The following is a 24,229-nucleotide window of genomic DNA, read 5'->3' on the forward strand; positions in this document are numbered from 1 at the left end:
CGATGAGGTATGGCGATACAGACGGAGACCCACATTGGAGCACCGGACTGAGTCCCCAAAGGTCCAAAAGAGGAGCAGAAGGAGGAAGAACATGAAAAAGGAAATCACTCCCACGAGGGATGCGATCATCCACTGATACAAGGGGACTGATCTAATGAGAGTTCACCAAGGCCAGTTGTCTGGGACTGAGCGAGCATGTAATCCAGCCAGATTCTCTGAATGAGGCCGGATTCTCTGAATGTGGCTGGCCCGGAGTCTTCCTGAAAAGCCATTGACAATGACACTGGGACTTGTTTCCTCTGCATATACTAGATTTTTGGGATCCAGTCTGTTTGGATGCTCACCTTCCTGGACCTGGAGGGAGGGGGGAGGAGCTTGAACTACCCTCAGGGTGGGAGACCCTGACTGTTATTGGGGATGGAGAGGGAGGAGGGGAGGGAGTGGCGGGAGTGGGAGGGTGTTGGGAGGAGGGGCGAAAATGGAGATTTTTGTATTTTAATAAACTTTGAAAAAAAATAAAATAAAATAAAATAAAATGCCATAGATATTTGTATACACAGTGCTGTTATACTTAAAAGTTTAATGGGCTCCAATGTCTGAGTGCTAAAGACTTGATCTCCAGAGTGAAACTATCAGGAGGCAGAGCCCTGTTGGAATATCCTTAAATCCCTTGAGGTTTTTATTTGAAGAGGGATGAAGGACCCTTTACCTCTTTCCCTTTCTTTTTGCTTTCTGGCCATGAGGTATGCAGATTAACATCATGCAAAGACCACCATTGCTACCACACACACATACTTGAAACCCAAAGCAACTGGGCAGAATGAATGAATGAATGAATGAAATTTATCCCCTGGCAATGCTGACACATGCGTGGGCAGCCCCTAAATGGAGGTTCTGTTGAACTGTCAATATTGGGTTTCATAGTCTAAGATGATGAGGACAACTGATTAGGTCTCTTCCTTAAGAAGGCACCAGATCTCATTACAGATGGCTGTGAGTCACCATGTGGTTGCTGAGAACTGAACTCAGGACCTTTGGAAGAGCAGGCAATGCTCTTGACAAGTTAATTATCTCAAGCATTAGCATCAGAAAGCTAATTAATATGCAAGTGTTTACTGTGTAAATAGCTGCATTATATGTATTTTACTTGTGTTTTTATGTTCTGACATCTATTCCCAAGGATTATTAACAGTCCATTTTCTAACAGCCCAAACAAATCTTAATTAAATATAGTCTGAATTAAATATAGATAGACATAATCACAGTAATGCTGTGGGACAATGGTCTTGTACCATGTAAATATTTGTCACTTGTATTGGTTTAATAAAATACTGATTGGCCAGTAGCCAGGCAGGAAGCATATGCAGGGAAACCAGAATAGGAGAATTCTGAGAAGAGGAAAGGCTCAATCTGCAGTCATCACCCAGACACAGAGGACCCAAGATGAGAATAACTCACTGATAGAAGGTACCAAGCCATGTAACTAACACAGACAAGAATTATGGGTTAATTTAAGATGTAAGAGTTAAGTTAATAAGAACGCCAGAGCTAATAAGCCAACCAGTTTATAATTGATGTAGGTCTCTGTGGGTTTCTTTGGGACTGAACAGCTGTGGGACCGGGCAGGAGAGAAACCTCTGTCAACACAGTTACAAAGAAAATTCAGTAACTACAAGTCATCACAAGGGCTGGAGTTACAGCTAGGTGGACAGAACACGCCCAGAACATTCAAGGTTCTGGGTTTGATTCTCCAACATTTACAAAACACTACACAATTTATCTTAAAAGCACAAAACTGTCATGTCAAAGGAAAGGAAAACAAGAAGAGAAGGCCCTATAGTGCCTGCAAGCAATTACTGTAGCAAAAACATAGACAGAGGGGTCCATGGAGTCTGACAGTCAGAATGCTTTAAGAAGATGGAAATGATGGGGAAACTGAGATGGTGAGAAACTAAAGCCAAAGGACTACACATGAGCGCACTGCACAGAAAGAAATCTGGAAGTCAAACACAGTTCTACCGGTCCCTGCTGAGATGCATGTTTGAGTTACAGCTGCAAACTCTATAAATGTTGGCCAAACCTAACCACTGAGATTCGACATGAACAAATCCCAGGGACACTAAAAATTCAAGTATCAACCAATGGAAGTCATCAGAGATCACTGGAGACATCCAATTGGAGACCCAGAGTGGCCACATCTCACTGAGTAGAATCTAGACCTATATAAGGAGGATACTCTAGTTCTACAGTTTTCCACTCTTGATACCACTGACACCTTCAGCAAAAACCATATTTCTTATGAAGAGTGGCTACTAGATGCTACTACCACTCCAACTATGAGACGGAAAATGTTTCTAGACGTTGACAAATGTCCACTGGAAGACAAAAGTGTTCAACATTATGAGACCCTTTCTAGCAAAACTTTAAATAGGCCTCAGTGAAGTGAGACTGCTCTGCAAATAACTTAGCCACTTGTTAGAACAGACTAATTCCACAAGGACAAATGCATTAAAAATCAAGACACACAGTGTAACATCCAGCCAGGCATGAGGATGCATACCTATAATCTCAGCACTAGGAAGGCTGAAGCAGGAAATCTTCAAGGTCAAGATCAAGGCCAACCTGGAATATCTAGCAAGACTGTGTCTCAAGTATAAAAATAAACAGAAAAACAAGTGAATAATATCTATTTTTTAAAAAGATCATTAACATAAGGCACTGAAAAAGCTAGGACAAAATCCAACATTTGTTCAAGAAAAAAGAAGAGAAAAAATACCTATCAAATTGAGTAATACAGACAACTTCTTCACACTTCATACGAGCACATATGAAAACTAGAGAACTCCGACTGTATCTAATCCTTAAAGGCACAGCACATCTGCTCCCATTGTACTCAATGATGTAGCCAGAGCAATGGGGTAACAAAAAGAAATTAAAGACTATCTAAACTGACTAAACAGAAAAAGTTGTCTTTATTCATAGACAAAATCCTAACACTGCTTATTCACAAATAGTATGATTCTATAGAAAGAAAATCATAAAGAAATTACCAAAACCAAAACAATGAGAGAAAAAGCCTCTGAGGATCAACAAATTCAACAAAGTCACAAGGTAAAAGATAATACAGAACATTCTGTTGTATTTCTAGACACTAGGACAAATCGAACACTTTTCCTTAAAATTCATTGTAATGACATTAATGTAAGAAATTTCATGGAGAGAAATCTGAGTTACATTTTTGTGAGATATATTTTTACCATTTTTTAAAACAAACTAAGTCAATATACCTTTTTTCTTAAAATTGTAAGAAAAAAAGGAATTCTTTCAAGTAACTTTAAGGTACAATATTTCAACTGTATGTCCTAAGGTCTAAATTCCTGACCCTAAGTCAGAAAGAACTGCTGGAAAACACTGAGATATCTGAATTATTCCATGGTAGTAATGTTGCTATTTATAAATGCTAACAATTAAAGTTAATGATTCTGCTCTTGCTAAAAACTAACACTTTCTATGAGCAAAAGATTAAGAAAAACTTAAAATCAGAAAATAGCAATACAACTGGTGAATCTTTAAATTAGATACCATAGTTCTGTTACAGAAGGGAAGGACAGTGTGAAAACCACCATACCCGAGTGGCCTCCTATTGTTCTCCACAGATTTGTTTCTATTAATGTAAAACACATCACTGAAGAAAAGATTCATTTAGATGCATATAAAATAAGCCTATCATGTATTTTGCCAGAAAGTAAAACCTACTAAAAACCTACTATACCCTAAAGATGATTATTCTCACCACATCTATAGCAAAGAGGCTGCTATCATCCCAGATGTCAGGTGAGATTGCTTGTCCAATGAGCGTCAGGTCCTCTGCAAGTAGTTCCAGAACTCTAATTATCATTTCTCGGCTTCCTAGATAAAGAAACAGGAGAAAGGCAAGGGGGAAAAAGTCACTCAATTTTCAGATAATCTCTTGGACCCCCCTAGCTAGGCATGATCCCAAAGTTCTATTTCCCCATATTTGACATTTTAAAAACTACTGGCAAGATGAATGAAGATGTCACAATCTCAACACAACAAACCAAATGGACTCATAAGTGGGAAAATTACTCAAAAGTAAAAATAACTAAAAATACCATGAAACAGATTTAACCAATTTCAAACTCAGAGTCTATCCATGTTACACATTATATGCAACAAAACAAGCAAATTTAGAGAATGCATTCTAATCACTTCTGTCTAGCAACACAAGCTATAAGTTTTATCACATATGAGTACTTTTATACCTAAGAGTCACATAGAAAGTTAATTCTGTACCACAGAAACTAAAAAAACAAATGTCCATTCACACAATCGTATACTACACCCATAGCTGAAGATGTATCTAAGTTGGTTGGGTGCTTGCTAGCTTGCTTGAGGCCCTGGTTTCTTTCCCAGCATGGCCAACACCAGTGTGGTAAGGCACACCTCAGATCCCATTACTCAAGAGGTGGTGGCAAGAAGATCGGAAGTTCAATGAAGCACAAATAATAAAGCCTAGAGTCAGATACTGGGATATCAACCCAAAAGCCAGAAGTGAAAAGCAGTCAAGCCACTAGAGAAGTCTTACCTCTACCCAGACTGGGCGACCACAGACTAAGCAGACTAAGCCTCTCTCTCCTCCCATTTTATGTTCCCTCCAGTGCTGGGATTAAAGGCGTGTAACTCCCTAGTACTGGGATGAAAGGTGTGAGCCACCACCCCTGGATTTGATTCTGCATTGATCTTGTGTATCCCAGGGTGGTCTTGAACTCAGAGATTCATCTCCTTTTGTCTCCCAAATCCTGGGATTAAAGATGTGTGCCACCACTGTCTGACATTTGGTGGCTTAGCTTTGCCCTTCTCATCTTCAGGCAAGCTTTCCTTATTAAAACACAAATAAAACATAGTTCTTGAGCTATGTAGTAAGTTTAAGTCCAAGCTGGAACACCCAAGACTCTGTCTAAAAGACAAACAAACAAAAACCCACTACCCACAAACATTCTGAGACAGGCTGTGCTAACTAGGCATGGCGGTACACTATACCTCTGATACCAGCACTGGTTTACATAACCTGTTCTTGGTCACATTATCAGGCCATCTCAAAAGAACACACCAACACCCCCCTAAAAGAAACCATTAATCTCTTTTCTTAGGTGAGACTGAAAACAAAAGCATTTCCAAAATTCTGAGTGAGGTAAATTTTCAAATAAGATTATCCTATCCTTCACCTTAAAGGTTAATTCCTAATGAATTATTAGTTAAACAAACTCCTGAATCACAGAGATCTACATTCATTTTTTCATAACAGCTGGAGCAAACTCTCTCTGCACCTCTTACAATGCTGAACAATTACAAATTATGCAATAATTTACTGCAAAAGGGCAAGGGAACATTTAGAAATTTTTATGTGCAAGATATAGCTTTATAATTATCAATGTGACTTTTTACAACAAATTAAAGAAAGGTTAAATGGAAAATCATTAAGTCTAAACCTGTTCTTCCCGATATACCAGACGAATAAACAGAGACACCTGATGACGCCAAAGTTCACCTCTCCCATCACACAGCACTGCAGGTTGTGAAGTGTGCACTCACACTCGCTGTGGCAAGGAAAGGGGCAGGGTTTGCCCGAGGCGTAAGTGCTTCCCAAATTTACACCTTTGTTCCACTTTCCTCCCCATCACCTCCAAGCAGGAAAAGAACGAAATCAGAAAAATCTTAAAATTTAAACTAGTAATGTGGGATTTTTTTTTTGCTAATTAAACTAACAAAGGCAAAACTCATTTACATTTTTAACTTGACAAGTTTATCAACTACAAAAATGTGTAGTTTTAGGCATGAGTACTTCCCTAGAAATCATAAAAACCTGGTTCAATTTCCAAATCTGAGGGGGAACATAAGGACTTACAGAATAAAAATCATTACTGCATCCAGTACTTTGCTTACATTGAAAAGTTAAAAAGCAAGGACTCCACATTTAGAGCTTTTGGTCAAGGCCCTGCTGTTGGCCATCTGAACAAATCATCTGTCTAAAATCATTTGAAGCCCTAGCTTCCTCCTTTGAAAACGTGAGGACAAAAATACTAACTGCCACTGCTGAATAAGAAAGTAGGTTGCTGACAGATACAGGTTATGACCCTCATGAAATCAAGTACCAATATACCACCAACTGAGCAGGCAGGGACTCTACATAGGGCTTCATTAACATGGCTCTGGTAGACATCAGTCATCTTGTCACTATTACCACTCTTTAGGAAAAGCATACTGAGTACACATGAGTAAATTGTGACCCAGAATATTTGGGGGTTGTTTTACAGAAAAATATGTTATAATAGTCGGGAGGTGGTGGCGCATGCCTTTAATCCCAGCACTCAAGAGGCAGAGACAGGCAGATCTCTATGAGTTCGAGACCAGTCTGGTCTACAAGAGCTAGTTTCAGGACATCCAGGGCTGTTACACAGAGAAACCCTGTTTCAAAAAAAACAAAACAAACAAACAAAAGATTATAAAGTATAAAGGTTAGGAATCCAGCCACAAGGTTTGGTTACCATTTCCTGGCTTATAAGATATAAATTCAGCTGGAGAGATGGCTCAGCAGTTAAGAGCACTGGCTGCTCTTGAAAAGGACTCAGGTTTGATTCCCAGCATCCACATGGTGGTTTATAACCCTTTGTTATTCATTCAAGGGGATCTGGTGCCCTCTTCTGGTATCCATGGACACCAAGCACAAACAACCATACACATAAAAATAAATAAATCTTTCTTTAAAAGACATGAATGTTGAAAGTGAGCAACAGAGAGTATCCCAAACAGCGACTAAAGAGCGAGAGTGAGGGGTTTTTTTTTTGTTGGTCTTAATGTATCTTTCTTAACTTTTTTCACCTAAATTTTATAGTTAGTGTTCATACATTTAAAATACAGAAGAAGCCCTTGATAATAAAAACCTATCAATAGAAAAAAAATATTCTATTTGAATATTAGCATGGCACCCACATTTAGTAAAGTAAAAAAGGAGAGAAGTGTATTCATTTCGTAGGAGAGACAAGTAAAAATAGATACTAAAAACCTTAATATAAAAGAGAAGGAGCCAGTCAGCCATAGGAGACATAACCACAGTTTGTAAGAAAGGAGATTCCGGACAGGCTAACCTGTTCTTAGCAGAGGAACCGCTGCCTCCAGGATGGAGATACAGAACTGAGGAAGACTGAGCTGCTGGAACTGCAGCTCCAGCGCGTCCTCTGTCTCCAGCTCCGGCAGATCTTCGTGTGCCACATCCAAAGGAGAGTGTACAGATATCCTAGAGTTCATGGGAGCATGCGTACTACTCCCACTAGAAAGTAAACAAAGGCAGACCTTGGGTTAAGGAAGCAACGCTACAACGGGCCTGCTCTTCCCTGCTGCACAGCAGAACTCACATAACTCACAATCACACTGATTCATGTGACAATTCTGACAAATTACACTAAATTCCATAGAGAGAGCATAAGACTATACACAAAGGAGCTTGGGGTGCAGCTCAATGACACAGCACTTACCTATCATGTACTAGACTATGAACTTCATTACCACAAAAAGAAAACTTGAACATGAAGTGAAAAACTATTTATTTACACATTGATTTTCATACTGATGATTCTGAAACACCACATTCCATAGCAGCAAACATGAGCAGCAATAACCCATTCATGTCTAAAACAAAATATGTAGGCTTACAGCAAAGCACTGAAGGGAGCCAGTTTATCCTCTGCTGAGGGCATCTGTGATATTCGGCTATTGTTCTAAGTAAGTCAATGTGAAAGATACCATGGGAAATGGGTTACTTTATTAGTATATAATCAACATCATATAATGATTCTGAAAGGGGTTTCTCCATTAAAAAATTCTTACCTTACGTCCTCAAAATTCTGATTTGTTATTCATGACTATATCTGAATCACTGAGATATGCTATTAGAACAGTTAAAACTGCCCAGATTTTAATGCCTATTTCCTTACGTCTTAGCTTCAAGATGCCAAGCATCCCAAAATATGGACGTAAATCACCCAAGTTTTTCTCATGTTTGACAGACCCTGTGAAGGTGCTGTTCACACATCAACAAGGCAATAAAGCATGCCTTATAGTAAGGTTAAAAAAAAAATCTGTAAGTCATCAGTCAAGCAGGGCATGAGCACTGTACTCTCCTGCCACAGCCCAACTCTCCTCCTTAGCAAGAGGTTTCAACCCCTTGAAAATGCGGGCTTTTCTGTAAATAATGGCAATAATAACAATGACTATCCTATTATAAAACTGAAGGTCACTAAGAGATCAAGAATGTAAAAGATGTGGTACTAACACCATGCTCATGAGCACCTGAATCCGTGTGAGCCTGTAGGGCAGCAGCAACACCAACCAAGCCAAGATACAGACTACCTTACTGAACATTATGTAGGATGGCAAGCAAGAGAAGACTACTGTCTTACAATATTTATGGCCTAGGATAAACACAGAAATCCAATGCCATCCCTTCAAGTGAACATATGAAAACTCTGCATTCACACAGACAAATGATGCCCCTTGAAAGAGTTTCCATATAAAAAATATTCTCTAACTATTCCTTTCCTATACAATTTTAAATTCTGGCTAGACTTACAAAAATGTGTATAAAAATACCATTTAAAAATTTAAATCACGTATTGACAGCTTCATGGATAAAGGCACTTACCAGGAAAGTCTAATGACCTGAGTTAACCCCCAAAACACATGTAAAGGTTAAGAAGAGAATAAAACCCACAAAGCTGTCCTTTGACCGACACACATTTGCAGAACATGCTAGCCCCTATCTCAGCCTCTGTCCCTCTACACATACATACACACACACACACACACACACACACACACACAAATGCTGTCATGCTGGTTAGGTAACACAGAGAGTCAGTGAGAAAATATAAATGTGTACTGACTATGAAAGCTAATGATTTTAACAGGCCTATACACAAGGCAATAATTCAAGAGGAGACAGGAAGGAACAATTCTCTCCACATAAAATACAAACAAGAACACAAGAGCCAGTCACCTGGAAGACACTGCATCCCAGTCCTGACCATCTCCTCGGGGCCGCTGGCCTGTACGCCCAACCACAGAAGGTCGAGGGCTGCCACTTCCTGGGGACGGGTTTGGGGAATGGTAAGTACCTCTTGCTTCATGACAGTAAGACAAAGAAGAATTCTGGGAAATTGTATCTGGAAAAATAAAAAAATATAATTACCCCTTAGTAGTAGAAACAGGCTTCTGATAATATGGATTATATCCACCAGTCTTCCAGAAAAATTAACAAGCAACAGAATGATTCTGCAGGGACAAAATTCAAAGAGAAAGTCAATCTTTCCAGCAAATATGCACACAACACATTTCTGACATGATTTTAAGAAACTCTGGGTAGAGACTTCAAGACTGTGAAACAGAACTAGGTAATACCTCCCAGCTTTAAGCCCTCAAAGCAGGGGCTGAACCACATTCAAACACTAAACAAAATGAAACATCAATCTAAATATGAGCTAAAGGCATAAATGCTCCTCCCAGCCATTAGAAAATTTTCAAGGCAATGAATTCTTAGATATTGAAATCAAAAACATAAACCAAGTAAAATGGATAAACTGACTTTACCAATTTAAAACTTCTGTTCATCAAAATATATTACAAGAAAGCCTAAAGACAAAAAACAGTGTGGTAAAAATATTTGCAAAGTATATATCTAGTAAGGGTTTAATATTTTGAATATATTAATGACTCCTAAAACTCAACAGTAAACAAAGAACTAGCTGAAAATGGGGAAGGATATTAATAGCCATTTCTCCAAAGAAGACAAAAAAATAACAAACAGCACATGAAAAATCACTAGTGAGTTTGTCACTCATCATTAGTGCTCGGAGATGCAATAGCCCACCTGGCGCCTACGAAGTGTACGATAAAGAGCAAGAGCGTGAGTAACTACGACACGCTCAAGCTTTATGCAGTGCTTGTAGAAAAGGAAAATACTGCAGCTACCATGAAGGGCTTGGAGACTTGCCAAAGCTAAAGAAAGACCTAGCCTATGACCTTCAGTTCTATCCTACATACACAGAAGACCCACACACATGTAGGACACTGTTCACTGACACACGACTCAAGTTAGATACAACATACAGGGTCCTAAAGAGATGAATGAATAAACAAATATGGCACATACACACAATGGAAAACTATTCAGCAATAGAAAGAAATAAAATACTGATACACGGTGTAACACAGACATGGCTTTAAAATATTACAAAGAAAATGAACCAGACACAGAACAACAAATTGTTCTATATATCTAGAATAGACAAAATTCTCAATAAAATTAGAGGTTAACAGAGGCATTAGGAAAAGAAGAAATGGAGAGTTGTTACTTAATGCCTCTCTTCGGGGTAACAAACAATGTCTACAGAGAGCTGTAAAACTGTGAGCATTAAATGCATAGTGTATACTTTTTTAACAAGCCATAATTACATTTATGTTATAAATGCTTATATATGCCTCACATGAGCCAGGCATAGTAGTACATGTTTTTATTCCCAGAATTTGGGAGGCAGAGATCAACATGAGTTCGAGGCCAGCTTCATCTACATAGTGAGTTTTAGGACAGCAAGAGCTACATAATGAGATCCTGTCTCAAGAAAATGAAATAAATAAATAAATACATAAATGTGTTCACATATATCTATAGATAACACACAGGATAGTGAAAGAAGACATAATAGCATTCCACATCACATGCATGTATTTGCAAACAGCTAAAGACAATAATAAGCACATGATAGATACGTAGACACACTGATAGAGGATAGATTTACAAGGGGAAAGAATTAGCACCTCACACTTCTCACAGTACTTCAAAAAATATGAAATGCTTACCCTGTAACCTCTCTCACCTACCTCGCTTCCTGGCACCTGACTCAGGACCCTGTGCTCTCCCAGTCCACGTTTGCCCTGCTCAAGCACTTTAGCCACTGCCGCCTTGGGCTCTGACTCCCCTGGAACACTCTTCCTGGAACACTTTAAGAGGAAGGCAACCATCCATCTAAAGAGAGGCGCCCTGTTCTGTCACATCATATTTATATTTCCTTTGAGCACTTCTTGTTAGAAACAAACCTGATTTTCATTATCTTCCTCAGCAGTCTCAAAGATAGGACTGTAAGTATTGGGCTGTTCCACCGGTGCAACCTACCCTGAGGTTGGTCTATCAGCCATGGATATGGTGGGAGATACCGAAGAACATATGCATACACAGTCTACCTTCAGAGACCATTTCTATTAATAGTAGAACTTTTTCTCTGACAAAGCATGGGGGCCAAGCTCTCTGGGATCACTTGCAAAACTCCATGTCCCACAAATATAATGAGAGCCCATAGCCTCAGTCTATAGTAATTGCAGTGTAAAGTACAAACACTCAAGTACCAGAGGATGAGAGAAGCTCTCAAGTAAATAGGAACTGTAAAACCGGATAACAAATGACTGGAGTTTTGTACTAACCTTTCAAAGCACGGTGTATAGGCTCACAGAAATCAGGTTGCAGAATTCTGCCTATGCCACCCTGTACCACATCTGTCCACTAGGTGACACTTTTCCTATGAAAAGCCTGTTGCTGTCAGCACATCTACGTATGCTACAACTCAAAAAGCATAAACACGGTTTTACTAAATACAAATCAGTGTTTTTCAAACAAAACTATTTGTCAACACAACATATACCTTGTATTAAAATTCCCTAAGTCCCACATGAATTGTCACAATCTGGATCCTAATCCCCAGCCCCATTAAGGATGGAGAATCTGAGGATAAACAGAAAAGTATCTGCAAATGCCTAAGCAAGTAAATTCACCACAAAGAAGCTTCAGATCATAAAACTTCTGCTACACCATCCTACGATGAAAAGTCAGAAGTCTCAGAAGGGAAACATAGCAGAAATGGAAAGGGTTAGGAAAGGAGATACAAGGGGTGAGAGCAGCCAAGACACTGCACAGCTCAGCAATGAAGCACACTTGCTGATCTTCCTCAGCACCCAGGTTTGGTTCCTGACACCCACATCAGGAGGATCACCTGTGTCTGTAACTCCAGCTCCAGGGGATCCAACACCCCTGACTTCCTCAGGTACCTGCACTTATGTACACATACCCACATGTAGACACAAAATACGTATCATTAATAATAATAAAAATTAATCTTTAAAAAATAATTTTAAACCATCTGCAAAAGAATATATATTCCTTTTTTTTTAAGAAAAGATCCAGAAATTTATGAACCATGAATGACCTGACCCCCTATAGGTAGAACTCCATTGGCCTTTCCTGATGTATAAGCTTGTAAACCCACATGACGCACCTAATAAACTACCTTATGAACTCATTTAGGAAGAAAAGTTCTTCAGATAAAAATAAGTATACTGAAATATTTTTACCTAATATTTTATTAAATCCTTTGAGCAATGTAACTTCAAAAGCCACCAACATCACATACATAGCCGTTGTTAAAACCCTTAGAGCAAATCTCTGTAAGCTGGCACCAACCTTTGGGTGTGTGCTACCGTACTTCAATGTGTATAAGCGTGTCTCTTTCTTAGTGCCCACACCTAAATCTTTATGAAAGTCTTTTACATAGTTAACTCCAACTATGCTTTCTTTTAAAAAGCAGTGTGTGTGTGTGTGTGTGTGGTGGGGGAAGGCGGGGGTTATCATGGTGTTCTGTGATTTACCTATTTCTATTCAGGGATCCGATAATATTTTAAGAGTTGAAATTTGTATTGTGAAATGCATACACAGTGAACTTTCAAGTACAGTGGACAGTTCTCAGAAGAAGATAAGGACTTTCAGCATCTGTGAACAGATAAGCAAAGTACCTTGTTTATGTGAGAAAAGGTTGGGGTCTCGGTAAAAGTTGAGTCTGTTTCTTAAACACGTGCACAGCTGCTGCAAACAGGACACAGACTGCAATGCCACACGATGCTTCCCGTCTCCCCCAAAGGCCAGCTTCACCAGACACAAGAGGCCCTGAGAAAGGAGAGTGAAACCAGTCACAGAGAGCTCAACTCCAAAAAGCGATGTAAAGCGATGTAGTTAGGCTTGGTGGTCAGGCCCAGGATTCCAGCACTTGGGAGGCAGAGGCAGGAGGATCACCACAAGTTCAAGGCAGCAGTCTGGTCTGCACAGCAAGTCCCAGGGCACAGATTACTAGACCTAAGTTTTAAAAAAAAAAAAATTAATGTTTTGAGAACTACACGTAAAAAGAAAAGAGGATGTAGGACTTAAATAAGGAAAGGTGAATAATCAAAGAAGTAAGGTTGCAAAAGTTGATAAAATAAAAAACTAGGGCCATAGAGCTAAAATTCTTGCCACACAAGCCTGACACCCTAAGTTTGATGCCCAAAATTCACATAAAGTAAAAGCAGGGAATCAACTCCAGGGAGTGTGCTGCCTGGTGCTGCGGCATCAGGTACTCAGGTTGTCAGTACACTCCAGGGAGTGTGCTGCCTGTCTGCTGCGGCATCAGGTACTCAGGCTGTCAGTACACTCGAGCCCATTTGAGTTTGAGACCAGGCTGGGAAACAAAGCCAGACCTCACCTCGAGAACAATTTGTAAAAGCTAACTGGAGCTGGTGAGATGGCTCACCAGTTAAGAGCACTTGTTCTTGCAAAGAACCTGTGTTCAATTTCCAGTACCCATATAATGGCACACAGCTATCCATAACTCCAGTTCCAGGGGACTTCTGACCTCCATGAGCACCAGGCACATACGTAGCATACAGACACACATGCAGACAAAACACCTTTATGTATAAAATACAAAATAAGTAAATGAAAATAATAAAAAGCATGACTAAAGGAGTCGGTATTTCCTATATCTAATCTCTGTAAAAACCCAATCTGGGAGAGGAAAGTCCCATTGTACTGCAGAGCACACAGAATCACAGCAAGTCCTCTGCACCTCACACAGCTGAAGACTTTTTGGGCTTTGGTAAAGAACAGCTTTATTTGTTTCTGTTTGCTATCAGTGAAGGAAGGTGCCCACACTGCTAATCGCTGGGGTTCACTCAGTCTGGGTGAGGAGCAAGGGCCCTCAGAGGTTACCAGATGCTACAGATACGTCAAAATCCCCACCTGGAACTCTCTCTACTGGAGAAGCAAGAGACTGCACAAAGGGAAAGGGCCAGTCAACGTGCTCATTGGTAACAGACTTCCCCAGCATTGTGTCCTAAACATAAAATACTCAAAGGTTACTGCTGGGCAGCAATATCCCTAACTTCTAATGCTACTGTCTCCCTTAAAAATCCACAAACAGGTCTGGTGAGTGACTCGGAGGGTGAACGCATTTACCATGCAACCTGGTGACCTAAGCTTGATCCCTAGAACCCACATCAAGGTCGAGGGAGAGTCAACTCTATAAAGTTGCCTTCTGACCTCCACATGTACTCTTTGGTATGTGTGTCAAGACACAGAACAAGAAATCTAAAACTTTAAATTTAAAAAGAAGATAATCCAAAAATGACAATTTGAGATAGACAAAGTTAGTAGAAACTACTGTCCACTAAAAGAAGTATTCAGATAAATTTGAGAGAAAGTAGTTTAAATAACTCAACAGTTCACTTTTTAAAATATATTAATACAAATTTTCTTCTACTACTGCACTGTGCAATTTAATAATTTGCGGTGAAATAAATTGTTTGTTTTAAAACCTAAAGCAATTACAAGTACTCACCTGAACAATCTTCGGTCTCTGAAGAAAAATCTCAGCAGGAAAGTCTTGCATGATCACGTCCTTCAGAAGTTCACATGTATTCCAGATCAGGTTGTGGTTGCTACTTCTCAAAGAGCTGAGACAACAGAGTTAGACATCAGAAAGAGTCCACCTACACCTGCCTACGTCAGCTAATCGCATAATGCCTCCATTACACCTTAGGCTTAGCAGCGGCATCACTCTTCCTAGGGAAAAAAAGCATACTCCATCTTTGCGTAGTGTACTCTGAACAGGAGCTTCTTCCATATACCTACATTTTATAATACAGTGACTGCTTGCTGGCTTTGATCCTCCACAAGATCATACTCTAGAATAGGAACTACACCATAATAACCATTGAGTGTGGAAACTATCATAGTTCTACCAAACAGGATTGGTAAAGTCAAACATAACTCTCTAATTAAAAGAAAAAGTAAAAGCATGTATAGTGGTAATCATCAAATTCAATTATCGAGTCATCTTCCCTATACCAGGCATCTTCTTATCCCACATCCCTCAGGTTCTACTTACCTGAGGATGTAGCAATTGTATACAATCTGCCTCAAGAACTCAGCTGGAGTTAATCCACCTCTTCCTTAGGTACTAACTCACAACTAAAAAAGCACCCCAAAGTGCTTTCTAAGGTGAGCACTACCTCTTCAATACTTTCCCCTAAGCATTATCAGAAATCACCTGTATCTTGCCTTAACTCTTTCAAATTTGATTTTTCATCTAAATTCACACCTTATCAAGAAGCAAACCATTTATTGTGACTTCAGTGAAATTGTACCAAGTGGATGTGGATATTAAAAACACTCTCTGGGACTAGAGAGATAACTCAGTAGTCAAGAGTACATGCTGCTCTTGAAGAGGACCCAGGTTCAAATCCCAGCACCCACATTATCCAGCTCTCAACCACCTGTAACTCCAGCTCCAGGGGATCAGATGCTCTCTTCTGGACTTTTCTGGCATAACTAAAAATACAAATAAAACTTTCTTTTTGTTTAATTTTTAAGACAAGGTCTCAACACGTTTCCCTGGCTGGCATCAAACTCGCAGAGATCCACCTGTCTATTTCTAAAGAATACTTGTATTAAAAGTGTGTCCCACTATGGTCACTCCTGAAAACAAACCTTAAAAAACAAAAGCAACAAACAAAACTCTGCAAACTTATATATTGGCCCTCTATTTCTGAAAGTAATAAAATCAGTATACACTAGATAAGATCAGTGCAGTTATCTCTAACCTTCTCAACAGCGGCAAGTTTTTCTCCTAATAGAGCCCACATTTTACTATATATTCTAGCAAAAAGATTACTTATATTTAATTTTCTCATTGTTCTTCATGAAGGACATAGGAAATGGGAAATTAATCTGTACAGAAAGAGAGAGCATGTTATGAAAGACTATATAAGAGTCCAGCCACAAAGAGAAACTGAGTTGAGTCAGGTGTGGAAGCACAGGAGAGGAACAAAGGGGCGGGGGGGGGGGGGGAGTAAGTAGGTCAACGCCATCCTTGGCTGTGCAGAGCAACTTTGAGGCCAGCCTAGGCTACATGATAGCCTGTACATGATATCTGGGAGGGGAAAAAACGGACATGTAGACTGCTAAAAGATAGAGACATACAATAATATTCTGGTTTTCTTTTTTGAAATACTGAAAATTGTACCTTTTTCCAACACTGTTACCATTTCCAGATGACAATGCATTGTGTTAACGATCAGATTTTTATGGCTACAAACCAAAAGGACTGTGCTACATCAGAACTGTACCTTTCATTGGAGGAGAGTACATGTCTATCTGTTGTGGTCAGAGGTAGCCAAGGAAATACAGAAAACTTCAGCCACTTCACAGTCGGGTTTCCTATTAAAAGAACAGCAAAACTTTAGCAGTCAAAGGATCAAACGTGGCAGTGTGCTAATAATATCTATAAGCTGTAAGATGAAATAAATGACCCAATCCTAGATCAACTGGCCAGTAAATAAATGGTGATGAAAAGGAAACTAGGCTGACCCTGAGTCTCCAAGTAGAACAACAGGATTGATGGTACCATCTCATAAGCTGGAGAATGAATAAGACCACCTATGTATCATACCTAGGAAGAACCTGGTAACAACCTGTGTTCAACAAACACTAAGTTCTAATGACAGTACCATCATTGCCTATACAGTAAAGTATAAAACCTGACCACTCAGACTCAAAACCTCAGCTAGGACAAAGGAGATAAAACATTAAATTCAGTGCTAAAGCTTTCCAGACTGACCACAAAATATCTTCAGAGCAAGAAAAAAGAATCCACTGACCTTTTATTCGCCAATCAAAAACTTCCCTATATATACATACCCACAGGTCCTGGCGGTACTTCCATCTGCTGGATATTACTTTTATCTTGGGGAAAATATCCTGTTAAAACTTCGCGCTGTTGTGACAATTCTGAAAAAAAAAAATCACTATGCTATCAATTAACCTGATAAAATATATTTTAAATTATATTATTTTCTCTCAATCTTTCAATGATTATTAAAACAAAAGAAATAGAAAAACAAAAAAAGCAATCTAGCTTGTTCTCGGAATACTGTATCTTTCAAAACAAGAAAAAAGAAATTACTGTTCATGTAGACACATACACAGAGACAACACACACACTCAAATATAATAAAGATTCTAAGAAAATATACAGCAAAATATTAACAAAATTGAATACAGAAAAACAGTTACCAATTTGATCAGTTTGGTAAGTGGCAGAACACAGTACAGGAACTTCTGAAGGAAGAACAAAAAGTCCATCGAGAATGCCATCAATCTCGGCCTGTACGGCTGGCTCCACATTTGGACGGAGCTTAGATAAGAACTCTACTGCACCAAGATCAATCAGGTGTTGGACTGCTGGGGGATACTACGGTAAAAGAAAAAGTCTTGAGAATAGCCGTGAACATAGAAATGCCCTGAACTTCCAATGTCTACCACAATTAAAACATGGTTATTTTGGTGTATCAAATTTTCTGTTTTGAAAAACAAATTCTGCATTGCTGTGCTCTAGAGTAAACAACTTTCATGAATCAAACATAAAGTAAAAGAGACAAACTTAAGGGTGAGACATCTTAAGAAGCCAGGACTCTGAGCACTAAAACTACACACTACCAATTCCTCTTTTATTTTTACATGTTTTATTGTTAAATAGTTCCATGACACTTTTATACATATTCATCATTGTACTTTGTAGGCCCAACACACACACCACACACGGATAGGGCCCTGCCTCATAGTTTCCCTTCTACTTCCAAGTCTTTCTTTTATAAATAAAATAAGTTACTTTTCTCTACTGACACTTTATCCTATCCTTACTGTAAATCAAAATAACAAAGTCCCTAGAATTCCCCCAGGAGAATAGTGATTTAAAGATAGAAAAAAAAAAACATTGAATTTATACTAACATTGGTCCTAACAACTAAATTGTTAGAGGCAGGTACAGGAACAGAAACCATTGTTTTTAATGGAATGGCATTACATGCAAATTTAATTTAACATATTTAAATGTGTTTCTTTTAATACTGAAACGTCTAAAAACAGGCGACAAATAATCAGAAATAGAAGATATGAGAACTTAGTTGTTCTACACAGTACAATATGAGATTAGGCTATTATGACAAATGACAAGCAATATCTACCCGAGTGAATTAAAATTCAACCTCTCTGGTTGTTTGTAACATTATTTTAAATCTCAAGTATGTCTTTCAATAAATGATACATTTACTTTTGACCCTGGCTGATTTATTCCAAAATGTTACCTTAACCAATCTGCTTAGCAAGTTCAGAACCTCCTCTTTCATTGGGACAGATGGGAAATTGAACCATTCGAGCAAATGGAGAAAAAGCAACCTTTCTTGAATCAGGTCAGCATAGCAGATCAAACTGTGCTCGATCTTGCACAGGATACTTTTGAGGGCACGTTCCCTGATCTCCACCAGCTGATGGCCTGTCAGAGAAGTTGACACAAAGTAATTTTATTTCCCAATTGTGAAGAGACCACCCACCCGTAACTTATTCTAAATGCGCATGGTTTATTTTGGAGACAATACGGGGTGAAACCAAGTGAACTAAGTGTTCAGGAGGCCGCAGGTGCGTTAGAAGCGGCCGAGAACCACACAGTATGAGCACGGTCGGCGGGCTGCAGGGACTAGGAGAGGCGACCGCGCGACCCTGCCGCCGGAATCCAGCACCACCATGCCAAGACCCGAGGGCTCCTCCGACCCTGGGCAACAAAGACAGTTACCAAGCTTCCGGATGAGCCCCGCCAGAACCATCTTGTCTCCACAATCTGCCGCGACCGGAGAATTAAACTGTCGCGCCACAACCTCCAGCCATAATGAATGTCCCCCCGGAAACTCAGCCAATAGCAACAGAGGTTCCGCGATGTCTAAGCTTGAGTAAAGAACATTAGGTGAAATGCTTTCAGTGATTCTGCCACCACATAAGAGTACAGTCTCTATAAATTCTACTGCCCCTTCCTTAGACCTCAATCTTAGCTCCAAGAAGCCGGAATGAATAAAAGTGTCGATAGGAGTAAAGAAGCCGCCTTCGCCAGCGTGCATGTCGGGAGTTGTAGTCCTGGCTCAGCCGGGCTCCCTGCGGGAGTTCCGGACACGCCCCAACGCTCCTTAGAAGAGAGTTCCGGCTTTCAGGCGCGGGATCTGAAGCGGGAACTTAGTCGCTTGCAACAGCCCTAGTCTCTGTTGCTCTCCTCTCCCTCTAAGATGCATTTGTTCAGATCTTAACAATCTGAATGTATGGCTTCTAGAGCTTGGGTTTTGTTTTATAAAGTTGCCCTTCCAATTCTTTCTGATTATTAAGTGACACAATCTATAACGTGTAACTGCGGAGTTCTGCAACCTCTGGGATACCCGACCTCAGATATAAGCAAAACAAGGCACAAAAGGAGGAGGGGGCAGGGGGAATAAATAAGAGATGGAAAGGAAAAAAAAAAGGAAAAGGGAACTCCGGAGGAAGATTCTATTTGAATACTTTCCTAATTGATTTTTCTAACATGCACTGTAATCGATCTCAACGAAAAGAAATTATAAACGATAAAGCAATGACACAAGTAAATTTATAAAATGATTTGCATTTTAGAGAGAGTTTTGTTTATTTTTATTTTATTTTATTTTATTTTTGGTCCTGGTCTTTTTAATCACACTAGGAAGGGAGGGGATGTCAATCAAAATAGATAGTGCATTCTTTGTTTTTTTCTTGGCTAAAGATCAAATCTTAAAATTCAAGTACCGATCCAAAGTCACACCAAATAGTAAGTAAGATAAAGGAACTGACCTTATGATGTTTCTTATTCCCATAAGAAAGAATAGTGCTACAGATGTGTGTGAGTGTGTGTGTGTGTGGTGTAAAAAGTGAAACCTGAGTTGAGTAATTAATAAATAGAAAACATACTGAGCCCAAGAACTAGGATGAAGGAATTCCTACCGAAGAAAACCATACCATCACAATGGGGAAGATACAAAAAAAAATGAGAAATTGAATGAGGTCATATTACTTGGGAAGAAGAAAAGGATAAGGGGGTTGCTGCTAGTTTCTAAATATTTTCTATCTGGCCTTCCTATAGTTCCTCCCAACTTTTCTAGCCCCACAGCAACTAAGCAGTATTAATGAAAACACAACACCTCGAGAGCTCCTAGAGGGGATTCTTCTGTTCCATCTGGATGGAAATCTGAAATAGACAAAGGATAGCTTCCTCAGTGTTGGTGGTTTAAATTCCAAGTGTTAAGTATTTTCTTAAGACGAACCTCTCCACCTACACAAATAATCCCATTCAAACCAAATTAAACCTAATTAAAAGATGCCCATGTTTAATAGAGTACTCCTGAGTGGCCCCAGGAAAACATGGACAGGGATAGACCACGCAAAACCCGGAGACCACTGGAGGACATCCTCTGAGGGACAGGGACAGTTTAAATAGCCTGTGGGAGTGGTCTCGACCTTCCTGGGGGAGAGGTTATCATTTGGCAGGCTTTCTTGGGGGAGGGGTCACCATTTGCCCAGCTGCCCAGCTTTGGGGGGGGGGGGGTAAAGTTTGGACTGAGGCAACTCCCAGGGGAGGGAGCTTTTGCCAGGAGCTGGGGTGAGGCTTCTGGTTAAACACCAAAGACTTCAAAATCAGGGCTGCACATGATCTTAAATAGACATAGTCAGGCAATATTTCTAGTGAAAGAAAATGAATGCATTCTTTTCTCATTGCTTTATATAAATAACACTGTTGGCTTCAGGAGAATATTCTTCCCAACAATTAATTAGAATCCTAATTTATTTATGAAAACAATATATAAAAAGAGTGAACAATAAAGATTCTTAAAAGAGGCTCAATCCAACAGATATGTAGAAGGTATTTGTCTCTCTGGCAAGCTTATGTTCTGTGTGTCTTTCAAAAAGTTACCCAAATGCCAATATGTTATTTAATAATAAAGGTCACAATTTATTAATAATATTGGTCAATAAGAAGGAAAAATGGTTGAAGCCTGAGGTTTCATTACCCACTTATGAATTATCCAAATCAAGCACCATAGCTTCATGCTATGATTTCACACAATATTTAATTTTTAAAAGCAAAATAAAATTCTAGCTTATCCTCCCAACACAAAAACAGAAAGCTAAAAAAATATTTTGTACCATTTTGAAGTGGAAGGATTGGAACAAAATATGATCTTTACATTTCCAAAAGCAGAGCCACATGAATTTAATCTTGCTTCCACTGGACAGTTATTACAAATCATTCTTAATTATAGATATCAGAAAGAGATACAACTAAAGTTAACTGTCTATCTGAACCAGTGCATCAATACAGTTTTTTTGGAAAAGAGTAGTTTTTTTTTTCAACAAATGAGATAACTAAGTATCCACATGGGAAGAAATGGGTAATTGTACCTTATATTATAAGAATAATTGTCCAAAATGTGCCAAAGAACTAACTGCATGAACCACACTATGACAATCTTAGGAAGACTACCAACTATAAATATTTATGATTGTGAAGTAAGAATTGTTTTCTTATATATAGCATCAAAATTACAAGTAATGAGCAGTACTGTTAGGCCTTAAAAATTTTTTGTGTTTATGAGGATATTACCGTGAAAATGAAAAGACAGACAGTCCATAGAACATGAGAAAAGATTTGCAAATCATATGTCGCTTGAAGATCTATTGTCCTGAATTTATTTTTAAAATTCTTAAAACACAACAATAAAATGAACTCAACAAGAATTCAACTAAAAAGCAGGACAAAAATGGGGAAAAGATCAGAATAGACCTTTCTCCAAAACGATACATAAATGACCAACAAAAACATTGGAAGGTCAATGTCAACAAAACAGAATTATACTATAGCTGCATCAGAGAAGGAGAGGCATAGTATTGCTGGTGAATATTTTGAGAAACTAGAAACCTCAGACATTCCTTTTGAAAATAAGTTGGAGGGTTATGGAAAATAGTCAGAAATCTAAACCTAGAATTACCATGTAAGCCTAATTCTACTCCTGAATATATACAAGCATGCCTCTTCTGTGTTTTTATGTCTTTGACACCAAAATAATCAATAAATTTTATATTACTCATTGTTGTGAGAGATACAATGAAATATCATACAGTTCTGCTTCATCCCACCCAAGCTGTGAGGTCTCCTTTGTCTACCAGCTCCACATCATGTGTGCTGCCTTCCCACTCAGGACTAGTAGCTGCCTAGTTTATAAGACAAACTATTGTGGTATCACATGCTTGTGGTCAAGTAACCCTTATGTAATAGCATAGCATTATATCAGGAAGTCTGTGTCGTTTACCTTATGTCATTTCATCATGCATGTGTGTACTGTATCCTTTTACATCATCATAAGAGGGTACATACGTTCAGGAAGTATTATGAGAGAGAGAGAGACCACATCCACATAATTCCCATGAAAATATTGTTATAATTAATGTTTTACTATTTTGTTAATTTATTACTATTCTCAGTTTATGAGTTAAAGTCTATCAGATATATATAGATATCAAAGCTACAGTAGAAGAAACGCTGGTACAAGTAGGAGTCAGTTATGTCTGAGGTTTCTGTTCTCTATTGTAGGTCTTCCAATGTGTTGCTCTACAGGCGGACTCGGACATATCAGAGAGAACCGAGCACTTTTTCAGCATTACTATTTACCAAACTGAAAACAGTATCTATCATCCATTAAGGAATAAGTAAAATATAGATTGCCCATCCATCCACTGGGATGTTTTTCACCTGAAATAAGGATTGAAGCAGTAGCTTCACACAGCAGGGATAAGTCCTTTACAACGCTATGCCTTTCGGGGAAGAAAGTCATGAAAGCCTAGCTGTTGTACTTCTAATAATTCAGGCTGATGCCCCATACACTGGGTGACTTAAACAAAGAATATTCTCCCAGTTCTGTAACCTGAGAAGTACCAGAGAAGGCACAGAAGGTGCCTTTGGCCAGGAGGTCAGGGAGTGAGCAGGCTGCCTCCTTTTTTGCTTGAAAGGAGCACTCAGGAATTAGGTAAGCAATGATCACACAGTGTGACTATTGAAGATGCTACTGGATCAGAGAAGAGCAATTTTTGACTAGGATGGGGAGGACTTGCAAATCTCTTACTCTGTTGATGAAAATGTAAAATGTTGCAGCCATTACTGCAAAACAGTCAAAAGATCCTCAAAAAGGCAATTTAGTATTGTCAGTTACAGAATCTATATAAGATCACCACTCCCAACTTCTAGGTATGTTACATCAAAATGAAAACATATGCAGTCATGAAACCTATATACAAATTGTCATAGTAGATCTATTCATAAAGATCCTAAAGGGGAGAACAAGCAAATGTCCCTTAATTTATGAATCTATAAACAATGGATGGGTAGAAAGAATAAATTATACCTATACAACAAGTATGATAAAATTTTAATAGTTAAGGAGGTTCCAGGTGTGGTGGTGCATGAATTTTAATTCTGCATTCACAAGGTAGAGTCAGGCCGACTCTGTGAGTTTGAGGCCAGCCTAATATTATAGTGAGTTCCAGGACTGTTGGGGTATTTAATGACCTACTTCAAAAAAAGGGGGAAAAAGAGTGAATGAGGAGCTGATACATACTAAGTGAAAACATGCTTAGTAAAGAAGCCAGTTAGAAAATCCTATATATTTTTGACTGGGGAAATGGCTTAATGGGTAAATTGCAATGAATAAAATGCAAACCTGAGTTCAAATCCCCCAACCCCCAGTAAAAAAAAAAATCAGGCCCCCTGGAGTACACTTGCAACCACATCATTGGAGGAGTAGAGATGCTGACTCCTGGCTTGCCAGTCAGCCTAGACAAATTATTAACTCCAAATTCAGTGAGAGACCCTGTCTTTAAAAAAGTGAGGTGAAATGTTACTGGAGAAGACACTCAACATTG

The 24,229-nt window shown here is 39.0% G+C and overlaps 1 protein-coding gene across 2 annotated transcripts in view; it reads right to left on the reverse strand.

Annotated features, from left to right (window-relative positions):
- The window catches only part of Rttn (rotatin), a 158,416-nt gene extending 139,121 nt beyond the window's left edge, over positions 1 to 19,295 (reverse strand). Inside the window, exons 1-10 of one of the 2 annotated variants that reach the window (XR_014996872.2) lie at positions 19,059 to 19,295; positions 18,574 to 18,761; positions 17,504 to 17,681; positions 17,129 to 17,218; positions 16,558 to 16,648; positions 14,769 to 14,883; positions 12,913 to 13,063; positions 9,074 to 9,239; positions 7,167 to 7,348; positions 3,794 to 3,909 (exon numbers count right to left, since the gene is read on the reverse strand). Coding sequence is in view for 1 of the 2 variants with exons in the window: in XM_048419139.3 (XP_048275096.3) it covers positions 3,794 to 3,909; positions 7,167 to 7,348; positions 9,074 to 9,239; positions 12,913 to 13,063; positions 14,769 to 14,883; positions 16,558 to 16,648; positions 17,129 to 17,218; positions 17,504 to 17,681; positions 18,574 to 18,761; positions 19,059 to 19,089 (1,308 nt within the window). In the remaining variant the exon portion in view is untranslated. The remainder of the gene's footprint in view (positions 1 to 3,793; positions 3,910 to 7,166; positions 7,349 to 9,073; positions 9,240 to 12,912; positions 13,064 to 14,768; positions 14,884 to 16,557; positions 16,649 to 17,128; positions 17,219 to 17,503; positions 17,682 to 18,573; positions 18,762 to 19,058) is intronic. The other variant, XM_048419139.3, reaches the window with a different exon arrangement.
- Positions 19,296 to 24,229: the final 4,934 nt, after the last annotated feature.

Source organism: Myodes glareolus, chromosome 13 (assembly GCF_982192425.1).
Source record: "Myodes glareolus chromosome 13, mMyoGla1.1, whole genome shotgun sequence".
NCBI classification, from domain to species: Eukaryota; Metazoa; Chordata; class Mammalia; order Rodentia; family Cricetidae; genus Myodes; species Myodes glareolus.